We start from the raw sequence: 18,152 nt of genomic DNA, 5'->3' as shown, positions 1-18,152 counted from the left end.
TTTGTATTCAAACACAAGAAAATGGACTGAAACAGGGAGGGGCTACCTAAAACTGTCCAATAAGAAATACTTGTTTTTGTTTTCCATTGCAAAACATTTCAAGGAAGTTGGCCTATTTCCAAATAACTTGTTGTTACATGTCCATGGTTAGTGAATCTGAGCAGTCTGTGTTATTTACAATATAGCATTCTGGGGGATGTGGCTCATTCCGCGTCACCACCATTCTCTAGTTCAGGTATGAATGTATGCATTAATTCTCTCATACATACATACATACATACATTCTACCTGTCTTGACTTTGAGGATGCGTTTTCAGACTATTGAAAAAGAAACCGATTTCCAACAGGTCAATGTTGAGCTTAACTCAATATCCCAGCCAATAATCAAAATGGTCAAATATTGTGAAACCGGTTGTAAACTGGTTCAAACTGTAGTGTAGACGAGATACCTTTAATGTAAGTGATTACAGCTACTAGAGATCTCCAGATTCAGAAGCCAGGGTTGACTTACAGTGGGCTACATTAAAAAAGACTACACCCTGTTTTAATGTACATTTGGAAGTTGATTCATAAAACATATGAACAAAAATGTATCTGACTTGACAAAATAGATTTGCACTTGTATGTTGTTTTAAAAAAAAACAAATAAAGAAGAAAATCCCCAAATACCCCCCCCATCCCATGGCCTCACGCCAGCCGCTGCCTTACTCACCCCAGACTGGGCGTGTCGCAGGTGGAGAGCTTGCGTTTTCGGTTTTCCGAGCTCAGAGGCTCCATGGAGTTGTCCCCCAGTCCGCTCATCGTGTACACATATCAGCACCTGACAGGGACAGGACAAACACACATGCTTAGCCACAGGTCAGATAATGGGAGGGATGGTCAATAAGATGTTGTTAATGTAACTGGGTGGGGAAGAAACGAGAAGGTGTGGAAACCTCCATATATAAAAACACATCTCACCTTATGGCTGTGGATAATACTCAAACTCAGAGGGAGACACACACAGGACGTGAAGGAGAAGCTTTATGCTAAATATCCAACCTCCAGGGTACTCTTAAGCTTACTTTATGCAAATCACGCTATTGGCACAATATGAAAAATCTATATTGCATCGTCTGCCTCCTCCTCTCAGGGTAGAGTGTGTGTATGACCTCGCGCACACACGCAGACACACAAGGATTAGCAGTGTCTCTGACAGTAAGACACGCTGTACGACTAACCCTGTTAGACAGCAGTCTGTCTCCTACAATGCATCTCACTCGGTCTACAGGAATGTAGGCTGTCTAAGGTGGAGAGAGGCGGGGAGGGGGGAGGAAGAGAAGTGAGGAAAGGAGAAGCTGGCAGCATGAAGTCCACGCTGATTGGTCCATTTATTTACCAGTGACGCCGGAGAAAGGTAGGAGGGAGGGAAAGAGAGAGAGAGAGAGAGGAAGAGGGGGCAGAGGGAGAGAATGCAAAAGGAGGGGGAGTGAATGAGGTGAGAGACAGAGAAAGGGAGGGGACATGGGGGTGCAGGATGAGAGCAAGAGGATAGAGAGTGAGATCAGTGGCGATCCCCTAAAAGCACACCGCTTCGATACAGCAGGTCAGGAGAATTAGGCTAAGGCTACAAAAAGTAACTTGTGTCGAAGTGGTGTGTTTTTAGGGAGTCCCAAGCAGTGGAAACAGAGGAGAGGAGGAGGGAAAAGTGTAGTGAAGGGGAGGGAGCAAGAGGGAGAGCGGGAAGAGAGTGAGAGAAGGCGTGGAAGGAAGGGAGATGGAGGAGAGAGAGAGAGAGAGAGAGAGATGCAGTGCACGATCAGGAGGAGAACCACACTCCAGTGCCCTTCTTAACCTTCCCAGCAAGTGCATCATATTTATTCCATTGATTACATGGTTACCCTCTGACCGACATGCATGAAACCTCTACTGAATAGAAAAGCAAGCCACCAGAGGGAAAGGAACAGTGTTGCCATTCTATAATTCTATCCATTTGTTTTACAGATATTTTTTGGAATGTATATCACTTGGATTTCAATTTCAATAATTTCAAGGACATTCGATTGGCATGACAAAAAGAGTGCGTTCATTGCCACATCATCCCAGCTGTGCCAAATAGTGCACTGTAACGTTCTAAAGATAGCCCACTAAAATGGCTTGTGAACAGACGTTCTACCCTGCCTATTCATTCGATCATGCCTGCTGGTCTGACAACATCACCTAAATCAGGGATGGGCAACTGATGGGGTGGAGGCCACAAAAAAATGGCTGAACTCATAATTAGGGGCCGCAGTGGCTTGCGGGTCTGCGTACCCACATCCATACCCGCCCACCATGCTAGCAAAATATTTGAGCAACCCCCCCCTCTCGACAGCGGAGAGACATATTTTTGTTGTTAATTTCCTGCAATTCTACACATTTTGTCATAGGGTGGAGAGACATTTTTTCCGGTTTTAAATATGATATCTGAGTGAGAGAGACTAACAAAATCAATGGGGGCCCCCGGTCGGTAATTCCATGATTAAGCCTACTACAAGTTTAGATAGCGGGCCGCTAAAATAAGTCACCAATCTAAAACATTTTAGCTGACATGGGCTAATTGAGTGACTATCAGCGACTGACATAAGAGAAAAACTGATGACGGACAACCAAATTTCAAAATCGCACCTTGCGGGCCACAACCACCCAACCAGCCAGTCGCCCATCTCTGACCTAAATTAATATATCTAAATGTGAAATCAATCAAATGGAAAAGCAGCCAATGGAGCTGCATGATGCTGGAAGGTGGTGTGATGCTCCACCTCCCTCAGTACTATATTGGTTTCCACTCCAGACAACAACATTGACCTTAATTGGGAAGCATCATACTGTAGCTCTGTATGTAGGGAAACACGTGATTATGTGCAAAAAAAAGGTTTCACTCTGAGGATTTCACAAGCAGCTTTGTTGAGAAGACGCTCACGCAGTCCCTCCCTCTATCTCTTCCTCTCTCTCCCTCCCTCCCATATGTGTTTCCTTCAATCTATCCATCCCTGTCAATCCTTCCCTTCTCCTACCTGCTTTCCTATCTGTCTGTCTGTCTGTCTGGGAGGTGGAGAGGAAAGGGGGAGGGATTAAAGAGAGGCGGTGGAGAGCTCAGAGGAGGCGCTTAGAACAAGAGCTAAAGGAAGGGTTTAACTGAAGCCCTCTTCCATCAATCCTGATCATGCCTGCCTGCATGCCTGCCTGCCTATTGATAGAGTTCTCAAAGAAAGAGAGAAAGAGACCGAGAGAGAGAAAGAGAGAGAAAGGGAGAGAGAGAGATGGCTCCAGCGTTCTAATTGCAGTGAATGAGGCGGCCCCAGAGGATGACTGATTAGGAGGGCTGCTGAATGCCCCAGGGAAATGGGTCACTTCCAGTGTGGCGTGAGCCAGCCATCCACCCGCTCTTCCAGAGCAGTGCAGGGAGTAAAGTCAATTACACACCAAAGACACTGGGGCCTGGTGGCACACTGTGAAGCAGGGGGGCTGTGGTGGTTACTGGGTATGGTACAGGGGGAAAGAGAGGGTGGGATGGGAAGGGGAGGACGATTTTGGGAGAAACAGGCCACGATTGCAGAGAGCTACAATGAGTGTAAGTAAACGTTGATGAAGTTGTCGTCCACCTCTCTCTCCGAGTGAGCCTCCCTCCATATTTCCTCTGTCTGTCGTTCATCCATTCCACATGCTCCTACTGTAGTTACTGGCATGTGGGCCGGGAGGTCTCCCACATGAGAGTTCAAGGTTAAACTCTGTTTTATCTTTTCTCAATTAATATTCTGCCCACTTCCATTTGCCCCCCCCAAAAAAATCGAAACACAAAAAAATAATCATTTGTATTCTATTTTTTTATGTATAGTATTTACCCACCCAGGTAGTGGCAGTGCTGGAAACACTGGCTGCAGTAACCCATGGGGAGGGAGTCACACTCAGACAATCAGAGAGGGGGGATATTATTGTGGCCCTGCTAGCACAGAATAATCAAAACGTCCTGACACACAGAGGTGCTTGGGAAGATGGGTCACAACAGAGGACCAGCATGTGTGGGTGTTGGGGGAAGGGGTTTATCCGAGCTCCATTAGCTAGGACTAGATATTGGTTCATTAAATCTGTAGGTCGATCTATGGGTGGAAGGGGAGAAAGGGGCAGAGGTGTTTGTTTGAGAGGGGTGGGGTGAGAGTGTATGCATCCCACATCTGTTGACAACATTTTGGAATTTCTACTGCCAGTCCTTGTTATAGGTAACGATACTTCGTAGAAGTGTTTATATTATTATGCACATTAATCGTCAATTGCGGGAAGAAATTAAGATATGCAAGATTTATTTATATATATTTTTCAATAATGTTTTTTAATAATGATGCAGTACAACCGAGGTCAAAACGTTAGAAATTATGTTGGCTGCAAATCTGGTTCTGTACTGTAGGTGGCACCATGTGCTCTTTTTTAAGGATGGGCCCCTATCTCTTTACCTTTCACGCGTGAGTTCCAAATATCTCTAATGGCCCCAGCGTGAGTTTTTTAAAGTGCGTGATGTCAGAATGCCCTCACTGATTGTTATGCAACAGGACAGTTAACCTGGGCGGTCAATTTGAAATTATTTTTTGAACAATGTTTCTTTTCTAACAACAATTTGAATTGAGGTGTGTTCCACCTCCTCATGAATTCATAATGAACTATCCCATTTCACTGTTGTGGACAATTTATGTTTGAGGATTTACTGAACCGGACAAGCTTCTCTCTTCGATGAAAGCCCAAGCACCTCCCCAGTGTTTCCCCAGATCAAGTATGCAGACATTTGCCCAGTCTAGCACAAACTTTTCCCCCGGGCACATTTTCTGGCTGGCGCTCGCATTGTCTTCATTGTTGTTATCCTTACAAATAATAACTTGTGTGTGTTCCAATCAAAGTAAATACCTTATATTCTGTATATCGTTAACACAGTGTCCAAAGAAGGGCCAGATGTATACAGAATGGTGTCATCTGCGTAGAGGTGGATCAGGGAATCACCCGCGGCAAGAGCGACATCATTGATATATACAGAGAAAAGAGTCTGCCCGAGAATTGAACCCTGTGATACCCCCATAGAGACTGCCAGAGGTCTGGACAACAGGCCTTCCGATTTGACACACTGAACTCTATCTGAGAAGTAGTTGGCGATCCAGGTGAGGCAGTCATTTGAGAAACCAAGGCTGTTGAGTCTGCCGATAAGAATATGGTGATTGACAGAGTCGAAAGCCTTGGCCAGGTCGATGAAGACGGCTGCAAAGTACTGTCTTTTATCGATGGCGGTTATGATATCGTTTAGTACCTTGTGTGTAGCTGAGGTACACCCGTGACCTGATCGGAAACCGGATTGCACAGCGGAGAAGGTACGGTGAGATTCGAAATGGTCAGTGATCTGTTTGTTAACTGGCTTTCGAAGACTTTAGAAAGGCAGGGCAGGATGGATATAGGTCTGTAACAGTTGAAGAGGGGGATGACCGCGGCAGCTTTACAATCTTTAGGGATCTTGGACGATACGAAAGAGAGGTTGAACAGACTGGTAATAGGAGTTGCAACAATGGCGGCGGATAATTTTAAAACGAGAGGATCCAGATTGTCTAACCCATCTGATTTGTACGGTCCAGGTTTTGCAGCTCTTTCAGAACATCTGCTATCTGGATTTGGGTGAAGGAGAACCTGTGGAGGCTTGGGCAAGTAGCTGCGGGGGATGCGGAGCTGTTGGCCGGGGTAGGGGTAGCCAGGAGGAAAGCATGGCCAGCCGTAGAGAAATGCTTATTGAACATCTCGATTATCGTGGATTTATCGGTGGTGACAGTGTTTCCTAGCCTGAGTGCAGTGTGCAGCTGGGAGGAGGTGCTCTTATTCTCCATGGACTTTACAGTACCCCAAAACTTTTTGGAGTTAGAGCTACAGGATGCAAATTTCTGTTTGAAAAAGCTAGCCTTTGCTTTCCTAACTGACTGCGTGAATTGGTTCCTGACTTCCCTGAAAAGTTGCATTTCGCGGGGACTATTCGATGCTAGTGCAGTCCGCAACAGGATGTTTTTGTGCTGGTCGAGGGCAGTCAAGTCTGGAGTGAAACAAGGGCTATATCTGTTCTGAGTTCCACATTTTTTGAAAGGGGCATGCTTATTTAAGATGGTGAGGAAATTACTTTTAAAAGAACGATAATGCATGCTCTACTGACAGGATGAGGTCAATATCCTCCCAGGATACCCGGGCCAAGTAGATTAGAAAGGCCTGCTCGCAGAAGTGTTTTAGGGGTGGTCGTTTGACCGCGGACCCATAGCGGATGCAGGCAATGAGGCAGTGATCGCTGAGATTCTGATTGAAAACAGCAGAGGTGTATTTGGAGGGCAAGTTGGTCAGGATAATATCTATGAGGGTGACCATGTTTATGTATTTAGGGTTGTACCTGGTGGGTTCCTTGATAATTTGTGTGAGATTGAAGGCATCAAGCTTAGATTGTAGGATTGCCGGGGTGTTAAGCATATCCCAGTTTAGGTCACCTAACAGAACGAACTCTGAAGATACAGTTGAAGACGGAAGTTTACATACACCTAAGTCAAATACATTTAAACTCAGTTTTTCACAATTCCTGACATTTAATCCTAGGAAAAATTCTCTGTCTTAGGTCAGTTAGGATCACCACTTCATTTTAAGAATGTAAAATGTCAGAATAATAGTAGAGAGAATAATTTATTTCAGCTCTTATTTCTTTCATCACATTCCCAGCGGGTCAGAAGTTTACATACATTCAATTAGTATTTGGTAGCATTGCCTTTAAATTGTTTAACTTGGGTCAAACGTTTCGGGTAGCCTTCAACAAGCTTCCCACAATAAGTTGGCCGAATTTTGGCCCATTCCTCCTGACAGAGCTGGTGTAACTGAGTCAGGTTTGTAGGCCTCCTTGCTCGCACACGCTTTTTCAGTTCTGCCCACAAATGTTCTATAGGATTGAGGTCAGGGCTTTGTGATGGCCACTCCAATACCTTGACTTTGTTGTCCTTAAGCCATTCTGCCACAACTTTGAAAGTATGCTTGGGGTCATTGTCCATTTGGAAGACCCATTTGCGACCAAGCTTTAACTTCCTGACTGATGTCTTGAGATGTTGCTTCAATATATCCACATCATTTTTCTTCCACATGATGCCATCCATTTTGTGAAGTGCACAAGGCCCTCCTGCAGCAAAGCACCCCCACAACATGATGCTGCCACCCCTGTGCTTCATGGTTGGGATGGTGTTCTTTGGCTTGCAAGCCTCCCCCTTTTTCCTCCAAACATAACTATGGTTATTATGGCCAAAAAGTTCTATTTTTGTTTCATCAAAAAGTTCATTTCTCCAAAAAGTACAATCCTTGTCCCCATGTGCAGTTGCAAACCGTAGTCTGGCTTTTTTATGGCGGTTTTGGAGCAGTGGCTTCTTCCTTGCTGAGCGGCATTTCAGGTTATGTTGATATAGAACTCGTTTTACTGTGGATATAGATACTTTTGTACGTGTTTCCTCCAGCATCTTCACAATGTCCTTTGCTGTTGTTCTGGGATTGATTTGCACTTTTTGCACCAAAGTACGCTCATCTCTAGGAGACAGAACGTATCTCCTTCCTGAGCGGTATGATGGCTGTGTGGTCCCATGGTGTTTATACTTGCGTACTATTGTTTGTACAGATGAACGTGTTCCTTCAGGCGTTTGGAAATTGCTCCCAAGGATGAACCAGACTTGTGGAGGTCTACACATTTTTTTTCTTCTGCAACTCCTCCCCCTTTGGCAGTTCTATCTTGACGGAAAATATTGTAGTTGGGGGCGGAAATCAACATCTTTGGTGGCCTTCCTAAGCCATGATTTAGACATGGCAAGGACATCAGGGTTGTCGGAGTGTGCTAAAGCAGTGAGTAAAACAAACTTAGCGAGGAGGCTTCTGATGTTAACATGCATGAAACCAAGGCTTTTACGGTTACAGAAGTCAACAGATGAGAGCGCCTGAGGACACGCAGGGCCTGGGTTAACCTCCACATCACCCGAGGAACAGAGGAGAAGTAGGATCAGGGTACGGCGAAAGGCTATCAAAACTGGTCGTCTAGTGCGTTGGGGACAGAGAATAAAAGGAGCAGATTTCTGGGTGTGGTAGGATAGATTCAGGGCATAATGTACAGAAAGGGGTATGGTGGGGTGCGGGTACAGTGGAGGTAAACTTAGGCATTGAGTGACGATAAGAGAGGTTGCATCTCTGGACGCACTAGTTAAGCTGGTGGGACAAAAGGCGGGACAAAAGAGGTATCTGAGGCATGTTGAGTGGGACTAGGGGCTCTGCAGTGAAGTAAAACAATAACGATCCTAAACAACAGTATACAAGGCATATTGACATTAGAGAGAGACATAAAGCAAGGCATAAAGCAATCACAGGTGTTGATTGGGAGAGTTAGCTAAGACAACAATGGGTAAGACAACAGCTAATCAGCTAAGACTACAACAGGTAAAATGGCGATGAATGGGCAGAGAGGGTGAGTTAACTACACACAGGGCCTAAGCTCGAGGCTGGGGCCAACAGATAAACAAAAATAAACAAAATGGAGTACCATGATTAATGAACAGTCCAGCAGGCATCAGCTATGTAGCCAAGTGATCATAGGGTCCAGTGAACAGCAATAGATGAAACAGGGAAGCCGCTAGGTAGTCTTTACTACGCTAGCAAGCGGGAGACACGGAGTAAAAAAAAAGAAGAAAAGTTAGCAGACCGGAGATAGTAGAAGCATCTGCTCTGACGTCCGGCAAAGGCCGTTTGAGGACACAATGGATTACGTCGGCAGACCAGTCATGATGGAACGGCGAGGCTCCGTGTCGACAAAGGGTCCAGGCCAGTTGGCAAAAGAGGTATTGTAGCTGGAGTAATTTTGTTTGCTAGCCGGGAGGTGCTAGCTTCGGGACAAGGGCATTAGCCACTATAGCCACTCGGTAGCAGCTAGGTAGCAGCAATGATCTGATGCAAAGGTTCAGAGCTTACGGCAATAATCCGGTGGTGTAGTGGACTCTAGTCGTGTTAGTGAAGAAGGGAGGCATCAGCTGTGTGGCCGAGTGATCATAGGGTCCACTGAGCAGGCCGGGAGGTGGGCCTGGCTCAAGGCTAGCTTCGGGGCTGGGCCACTCGGTGGCAGCTAGCTAGCTGTGATGATCAGGAGTAATGGTCCAGGGCTTACAGCAGGAATCCGGTGTTGTAGTGGAGAAAAACAGTCCGATACTGGCAGGCTGGCAAGTATTATCCAGGCTAAAAGCGGCTGGTGTCTGTGCAAAAGGTAAAGGCCGCTAGCAGTGGCTAACAATGACTAAATACATGTACATTTACGTCATTTAGCAGACGCTCTTATCCAGAGCGACTTACAAATTGGTGCATTCACCTTATGATATCCAGTGGAACAACCACTTTACAATAGTACATCTATATCTTTTTTTTTGGGGGGGGGGGTAGAAGGATTACTATATCCTATCCCAGGTATTCCTTAAAGAGGTGGGGTTTCAGGTGTCTACGGAAGGTGGTGATTGACTCCGCTGTCCTGGCGTCATGAGAGAGCTTGTTCCACCATTGAGGTGCCAGAGCAGCGAACAGTTTTGACTGGGCTGAGCGGGAACTGTGCTTTCGCAGAGGTAGGGGGGCCAGCAGGCCAGAGGTGGATGAACGCAGTGCCCTTGTTTGGGTGTAGGGCCTGATCAGAGCCTGAAGGTACGGAGGTGCCGTTCCCCTCACAGCTCCGTAGGCAAGCACCATGGTCTTGTAGCAGATGTGAGCTTCAACTGGAAGCCAGTGGAGTGTGCGGAGGAGCGGGGTGACGTGAGAGAACTTGGGAAGGTTGAACACCAGACGGGCTGCGGCGTTCTGGATGAGTTGTAGGGGTTTAATGGCACAGGCAGGGAGCCCCGCCAACAGGGAGTTGCATTAATCCAGACGGGAGATGACAAGTGCCTGGATTAGGACCTGCGCCGCTTCCTGTGTAAGGCAGGGTCGTACTCTGCGAATGTTGTATAGCATGAACCTACAGGATCGAGTCACCACCTTGATGTTAGCGGAGAACGACAGGGTGTTGTCCAGGGTCACGCCGAGGCTCTTAGCACTCTGGGAGGAGGACACAATGGAGTTGTCCACTGTGATGGCGAGATCATGGAAAGGGCAGTCCTTCCCTGGGAGGAAGCACAGCTCCGTCTTGCCGAGGTTCAGCTTGAGGTGGTGATCCGTCATCCACACTGATATGTCTGCCAGACATGCAGAGATGCGATTCGCCACCTGGTTATCAGAAGTAGCTAATTAGCTTCTGATCGAGGTTCTGGCTATAAGGTCTAAAAATAGCAGATCCGTATGACATTGGGTGAGGTGGGTTGCCGGAAGGTATATTTAATTTAAAAATCTAAAAGGAGATTGAAAAAATACTGAAATATATACAAAAAAGACGAAAAATACCAGATTTACACGGGAGAAAGACAAACAACGTCTGCACTGCTACGCCATCTTGGGTACAAAATGATGCACATAACTCTGCAATGTTGGGTTGTATTAGAGAGAGTCTCAGTCTTAAATCATTTTCCACACACAGTCTGTGCCTGTATTTAGTATTCATGCTAGTGAGGGCCAAGAATCCACTCTCACATAGATGCATGGTTGCAAAGGGCATCAGTGTCTTAACAGCGCAATTTGCCAAGGCAGGATACTCTGAGCGCAGCCCAATCCAGCAATCTGGCAGTGGCTTCTGATTAAATTCAATTTTCACAGAACCGCTTGTTGCAATTTCGATGAGGCTCTCTTGTTCAGATATCGTTAAGTGGACTGGAGGCAGGGCATGGAAGGGATAACGAATCCAGTTGTTTGTGTCATCATTTTCAGGAAAGTACCTGCCTAATTGCGCACCTAACTCATTTGACATTGTCCGTAAGCTTGAGTTCATTTGCACACAAAAAAAATCAGACAATGATGGAAAGACCTGTGTGTTGTCCTTGTTAATGCAGACAGAGAAGAGCTCCAACTTCTTCATCATAGCCTCAATTTTGTCCCGCACATAGAATATAGTTGCAGAGGGCCCCTGTAATCCTAGATTCAGATCATTCAGGCGAGAAAAAACATCATCCAGATAGGCCAGTCGCGTGAGAAACTCATCATCATGCAAGAGGTCAGACAAGAGAAAAGTATAGTCAGTAAAGGAAACTTTAAGCTGGTCTCTCAATTTAAAAAAATGTGTCAATACTTTGCCCCTTGATAACCAGCGCACTTCGTATGTTGTAAAAGCGTTACATGCCCATATCATTGCATAGTGCAGAAAATATTACGAGAGTTCAGGGGCCTTGCTTTAACAAAGTTAACCATTTTCACTGTAGTTTCCAAAACGTCTTTCAAGCTGTCAGGCATTCCCTTGGCAGCAAGAGCCTTTCGTGGATGCTGCAGAGTATCCAAGTGGCATCGGGAGCAACTGCTTGCATGTGAGTATCCACTCCACTATGTCTCCCTGTTATGGCTTTTGCGCCATCAGTACAGATAACAACATGAGCAGCAGCTAAGTTTGGCTACATACGGACCGTTAGTGGAATTCTGTTAATTATTTTACTAGGCTACCTGTATTTGATATTTTGTTGTTATTTCGCTGAACACTAGATGGTTGAAACTTTTTGGCAGTGAAACGAGGCTACTCAGGCGAGAAAAAAACCTCACTCAAGTGTATAGCCCCATTGGAAAATATCATTGTACTGGTTGAAAATGTGAAGAAAAAATATATAATAATAAATAAATAATAAATAAATAAATAAATATATACTGCTCCAAAAAATAAAGGGAACACTTAAACAACACATCCTAGATCTGAATGAAAGAAATAATCTTATTAAAAATTTTTTTCTTTACATAGTTGAATGTGCTGACAACAAAATCACACAAAAATAATCAATGGAAATCCAATTTATCAACCCACGGAGGTCTGGATTTGGAGTCACACTCAAAATTAAAGTGGAAAACCACCCTACAGGCTGATCCAACTTTGATGTAATGTCCTTAAAACAAGTCAAAATGAGGCTCAGTAGTGTGTGTGGCCTCCACGTGCCTGTATGACCTCCCTACAACGCCTGGGCATGCTCCTGATGAGGTGGCGGATGGTCTCCTGAGGGATCTCCTCCCAGACCTGGACTAAAGCATCCGCCAACTCCTGGACAGTCTGTGGTGCAACGTGGCGTTGGTGGATGGAGCGAGACATGATGTCCCAGATGTGCTCAATTGGATTCAGGTCTGGGGAACGGGCAGGCCAGTCCATAGCATCAATGCCTTCCTCTTGCAGGAACTGCTGACACACTCCAGCCACATGACGTCTAGCATTGTCTTGCATTAGGAGGAACCCAGGGCCAACCGCACCAGCATATGGTCTCACAAGGGGTCTGAGGATCTCATCTCGGTACCTAATGGCAGTCAGGCTACCTCTGGCGAGCACATGGAGGGCTGTGCGGCCCCCCAAAGAAATGCCACCCCACACCATGACTGACCCACCGCCAAACCGGTCATGCTGGAGGATGTTGCAGGCAGCAGAACGTTCTCCACGGCGTCTCCAGACTCTGTCACGTCTGTCACGTGCTCAGTGTGAACCTGCTTTCATCTGTGAAGAGCACAGGGCGCCAGTGGCGAATTTGCCAATCTTGGTGTTCTCTGGCAAATGCCAAACGTCCTGCACGGTGTTGGGCTTTAAGCACAACCCCCACCTGTGGACGTCGGGCCCTCATACCACCTTCATGGAGTCTGTTTCTGACCGTTTGAGCAGACACATGCACATTTGTGGCCTGCTTGAGGTCATTTTGCAGGGCTCTGGCAGTGCTTCTCCTGCTCCTCCTTGCACAAAGGCGGAGGTAGCGGTCCTGCTGCTGGGTTGTTGCCCTCCTACGGCCTCCTCCACGTCTCCTGATGTACTGGCCTGTCTCCTGGTAGCGCCTCCCTGCTCTGGACACTATGCTGACAGACACAGCAAACCTTCTTTCCACAGCTCGCATTGATGTGCCATCCTGGATGAGCTGCACTACCTGAGCCACTTGTGTGGGTTGTAGACTCCGTCTCATGCTACCACTAGAGTGAAAGCACCGCCAGCGTTCAAAAGTGACCAAAACATCAGCCAGGAAGCATAGGAACTGAGAAGTGGTCTGTGGTCCCCACCTGCAGAACCACTCCTTTATTGGGGGTGTCTTGCTAATTGCCTATAATTTCCATCTGTTGTCTATTCCATTTGCACAACAGCATGTGAAATTTATTGTCAATCAGTGTTGCTTCCTAAGTGGACAGTTTGATTTCACAGAAGTGTGATTGACTTGTGAGTTACATTGTGTTGTTTAAGTGTTCCCTTTATTTTTTTGAGCAGTGTATATATACACATAGTTCAAGTCGGAAGTTTACATACACTTAAGTTGGAGTCATTAAAACTCGTTTTTCAACTACTCCACAAATTTCTTGTTAACAAACTATAGTTTTGGCAAGTCGGTTAAGACATCTACTTTGTGCATAACAAAAGTAATTCTTCCAACAATTGTTTACAGACAGATTATTTCAATTATAATTCCCTGGTTCACAATTCCAGATAATTTAAACAAGTATTGGAAACAAAACACTATGAAAAATCTGGGAAACCAGGCCTGGTATTCATAGCTGACTTTGAAAAGGCCTTTGATAAAGTACAACTTGAATTTATATATAAATGTCTGGACTATTTTCAATTTTGGAGAATCTCTTATACAATGGGTTAAAGTTATGTACAGTAACCCTAGGCGTAAAATAGCAAATAACGTCTACTTCTCAGAAAGAGGAGTAAAATAAGATATTTATTATGGCCATGGAAATGTAACCTATTAAAATCAGATCCAACAATAGTGTCAAGGGGCTATAAATCCAAGGTTTAAAAACAAATGTGTCCTTGTATGCTGATGATTTATTTTCTATTTTAAATTTAAAATCTGGATCCCTGCACAGCTTCATCAAGGATCTAGAAAATGTTTCTAACCTCTCTGAATTAAAACCAAATCATGATAAGTGATATTACGTATTGGATTTCTAAAAAAAAAATGTTTACATTCCTGTGTAGTTTACCAATAAAATTGCCCGACAGTGAAGTGGACATACTCGGTATTCATATCCTGGAAGAATGAAAGGATCTCACTGCAACACATTTTATAGAAAGTTTGCCAAATCAGATACGATTTTGCTACCATGGAAGGACAACACCTGTCTATTTGTGGAAAAATCACCCTGATTAATTATTCAGTCATATCCCAGTTTACCCATTTACTTATGGCCCTGCCTACACCTAATGACTTGTTTTTTTAAATTATGTGAACAAAAAACATTCCACTTTATTTGGAACGGCAAGCCAGACATCATTAAACCGACCTAGTTATATAATGAATATGAATTCAGAGGGCAGAAATGAAATATTAAAGCATTGGATCTCTCACTAAAGGCTTCAGTCATACAAAAACTACAGTTAAATCTGAACTGGTTCTCTAGCAGATTAGTAATAATGGCTCACCCCGTGTTCAAGAATGGCCCTTTTCCCTTCATACAGATTACAACCTCTCACTTTCGGTTATATAAAAATGAAATAATCTCTAAAATATCGCTATTTTTAAAACAAGCAACAGAAAGCTGGTTGCAATTTCAGTTGAATCCACCAGAAAAGAGTGAACAAATACTATAAGAAATATTATGGCTAAACTCAAATATACTTATTGATATAAAAACATTTTTTGAAAAAAAACAACCAAGTATAATCTATGTAAAAGATATCACAAATAGGACTCGTGGAGTTGTCACACATGCAGCTAACAGAAATATATGGAAATGTTTGCTCTATCCAAAATTACAACCAACTGATTGTAGCATTACCCCAAAAATGGAGGAGGCAAGTGGAAAGGGGAAAAGGTAAGGCACTTGTCTGTCAGCCCTGCGTTAAAGACCAAAATTGGGTAAAGAAAATTGTGATAAATAATAAAGCATACCAGTATAATTTAAGGACCAATAAAATAACAGCTGCGTCATACAGGTTGCAAAATAGTTGGAAGGAGATTTACAATGTGCCAATTCCATGGTACACAAAACTAGTTTTTCAATTTAACTTCTTTGGGATATGTGGCAGTATTTTCACGGCCGGATAAAAAAACGTACCCGATTTAATCTGGTTACTACTCCTGCCCAGAAACTAGAATATGAATATAATTAGTAGTTTTGGATAGAAAACACTCTAAAGTTTCTAAAACTGTTTGAATGGTGTCTGAGTATAACAGAACTCATATGGCAAGCCAAAACCTGAGAAGATTCCATACAGGAAGTGCCCTGCCTGACAATTTGTTGTCCTTCTGTTGCATCTCTATCGAAAATACAGCATCTGTGCTGTAACGTGACACTTTCTAAGGCTTCCATTGGCTCTCTAAAGCCGCCAGAAACTGGAATGGAGTGTCTGCTGTCTCTGGGCGAAGAACAGCAGCAGAATTTGTAAGTGGTCAGCCTGGGGACAGTGAGACTGAGATGCGCGTTCACGAGACTACTCCAATTTTTTCTTTCAGCCTTTGAATGAATACAACGTTGCCCGGCTTGGAATATTATAGCTATTTTACGAGAAAAATAGCATAAAAATTGATTTTAACCTCTCTAGGGTATGTGGGACGAAATCGTCCCACCTACTCAACAGCCAGTGGAATCCCGTGGCGCGATATTCAAATACCTTAGAAATGCTATTACTTCAATTTCTCAAACATATGACTATTTTACACCATTTTAAAGACAAGACGCTCGTTAATCTAACCACACTGTCCGATTTCAAAAAGGCTTTACAACGAAAGCAAAACATTAGATTATGTCAGCAGAGTACCCAGCCAGAAATAATCAGACACCCATTTTTCAAGCTAGCATATAATGTCACATAAACCCAAACCACAGCTAAATGCAGCACTAACCTTTGATGATCTTCATCAGATGACACTCCTAGGACATTATGTTATACAATACATGCATGTTTTGTTCAATCAAGTTCATATTTATATCAAAAACCAGCTTTTTACATTAGCATGTGATGTTCAGAACTAGCATACCCACCGCAAACTTCCGGTGAATTTACTAAATTACTCACGATAAACGTTCACAAAAAACATAACAATTATTTTAAGAATTATAGATACAGAACTCCTTTATGCAATCGCTATGTCCGATTTTAAAATAGCTTTTCGGCAAAAGCACATTTTGCAATATTCCGAGTAGATGGCTCGCCATCACGGGCTAGCTATTTTGACACCCACCAAGTTTGGCACTCACCAAACTCAGATTTACTATAAAAAAAATTGGATTACCTTTGCTGTTCTTTGTCAGAATGCACTCCCAGGACTTCTACTTCAATAACAAATGTTGGTTTGGTTCAAAATAATCCATAGTTATGTTCAAATATCCTCTGTTTTGTTTGTGCGTTCAAGACACTATCCGAAGGGTGACGCGCCCGACGCGTTTCGTGACAAAAAAAATGTCTAAATATTCCATTACCGTACTTCGAAGCATGTCAACCGCTGTTTGAAATCAATTTTTATGCGATTTTTCTAGTAAAAAAGCGATAATATTCAGACCGGGAAACCCTGTTTTCGTTCAAAGACTAAAAATCTAAAATGGACTCTTCACGTGCACGCGCGCCCCCGTCTCATTGTTCTCTGATCGACCACTTACCAAATGCGCTACTGTTTTTCAGCCATGGCCTGCAAACTCATCATTCAACGTTCTGCCGCCTTCTGAGAGCCTATGGGAGCCGTAGGAAGTGTCACGTTACAGCAGAGATCCTCAGTTTTCAATAAAGAGAGTGTAGAAGGCCAAGAAATGGTCAGAGAGGTCACTTCCTGTAAGGAATCGTCTCAGGTTTTTGCCTGCCATATGAGTTCTGTTATACTCACAGACACCATTCAAACAGTTTTAGAAACTTTAGGGTGTTTTCTATCCAAATCAAACAATTATATGCATATTCTAGTTTCTGGGCAGTAGTAATAACCAGATTAAATCGGGTACGTTTTTTATCCGGCCGTGAAAATACTGCCCCTACCCTAGAGAGGTTAAACAGCGTTTGACATGCTTCTAAGTATGGTAATGGGATATTTGGAATTTTTTTGTCACGAAATGCGCTCGCGCATCACCCTTCGGATAGTGACCTGAACGCACAAACAAAACGGAGCTATTTGAATATAACTATGGATTATTTGGAACCAAAACAACATTTGTTGTTGAAGTAGAAGTCCTGGGAGTGCATTCTGACGAAGAACAGCAAAGGTAATCCAATTTTTCTAATAGTAATTCTGAGTTTAGTGAGCCCCAAACTTGGTGGGTGTCAAAATAACTAGCCGTGATGGCCGAGCTATGTACTCAGAATATTGCAAAATGTGCTTTCGCCGAAAAGCTATTTTAAAATCTGACACCGCGATTGCATAAAGGAGTTCTGTATCTATAATTCTTAAAATAATTGTTATGTATTTTGTCAACGTTTATCATGAGTAATTTAGTAAATTCATCGGAAGTTTGCGGTGGGTATGCTAGTTCTGAACATCACATGCTAATGTAAAAAGCTGGTTTTTGATATAAATATGAACTTGATTGAACAAAACATGCATGTATTGTATAACACAATGTCCTAGGAGTGTCATCTGATGAAGATCATCAAAGGTTAGTGCTGCATTTAGCTGTGGTTTGGGTTTATGTGACATATATGCTTGCTTGGAAAATGGCTGTGTGATTATTTGTGTCAATGTACTCTCCTAACATAATCTAATGTTTTGCTTTCGCTGTAAAGCATTTTTGAAATCGGACAATGTGGTTAGATTAACGAGAGTCTTATCTTTAAAATGGTGTAAAATAGTTGATTGTTTGAGAAAATTGAATTGTGGTATTTTAGTTGGTTTTGTATTTCGCGCCATGCGATGCTATTGGCTGTTGGCTAGGGGTTCCGCTAGCGGAACATCTGTCCTCAACAGGTTAAAGGACTATACAAAATTATTGCAACCAATAAAATGTTATATACAATACCAGTCAAAAGCTTGGACACACCTAATTCAAGGGTGTTTCTTTATTTTTACTATTTTCTACATTGTAGAATAATAGTGAAGACATCACAACTATGAAATAACACA

At 43.6% G+C, this 18,152-nt stretch overlaps 1 protein-coding gene across 8 annotated transcripts in view; it reads right to left on the bottom strand.

Moving 5' to 3' along the window:
• Nucleotides 1-18,152, bottom strand: part of LOC106571934 (nuclear receptor coactivator 3) — a 135,296-nt gene that overhangs the window by 22,827 nt on the left and 94,317 nt on the right. For all 8 annotated transcript variants that reach the window (XM_014145508.2, XM_014145511.2, XM_014145514.2 and 5 more), the window contains one exon: nt 713-820. In XM_014145508.2, the coding sequence (XP_014000983.1) occupies nt 713-801 (89 nt within the window). In that variant the 5' untranslated portion in view covers nt 802-820. The remainder of the gene's footprint in view (nt 1-712; nt 821-18,152) is intronic.

This window comes from Salmo salar, chromosome ssa15 (genome assembly GCF_905237065.1).
Source record: "Salmo salar chromosome ssa15, Ssal_v3.1, whole genome shotgun sequence".
Classification (NCBI taxonomy): Eukaryota; Metazoa; Chordata; class Actinopteri; order Salmoniformes; family Salmonidae; genus Salmo; species Salmo salar.
Note: the sequence above shows the minus strand (reverse complement) of the source record. Positions and strands in the feature narration are given on the sequence as shown.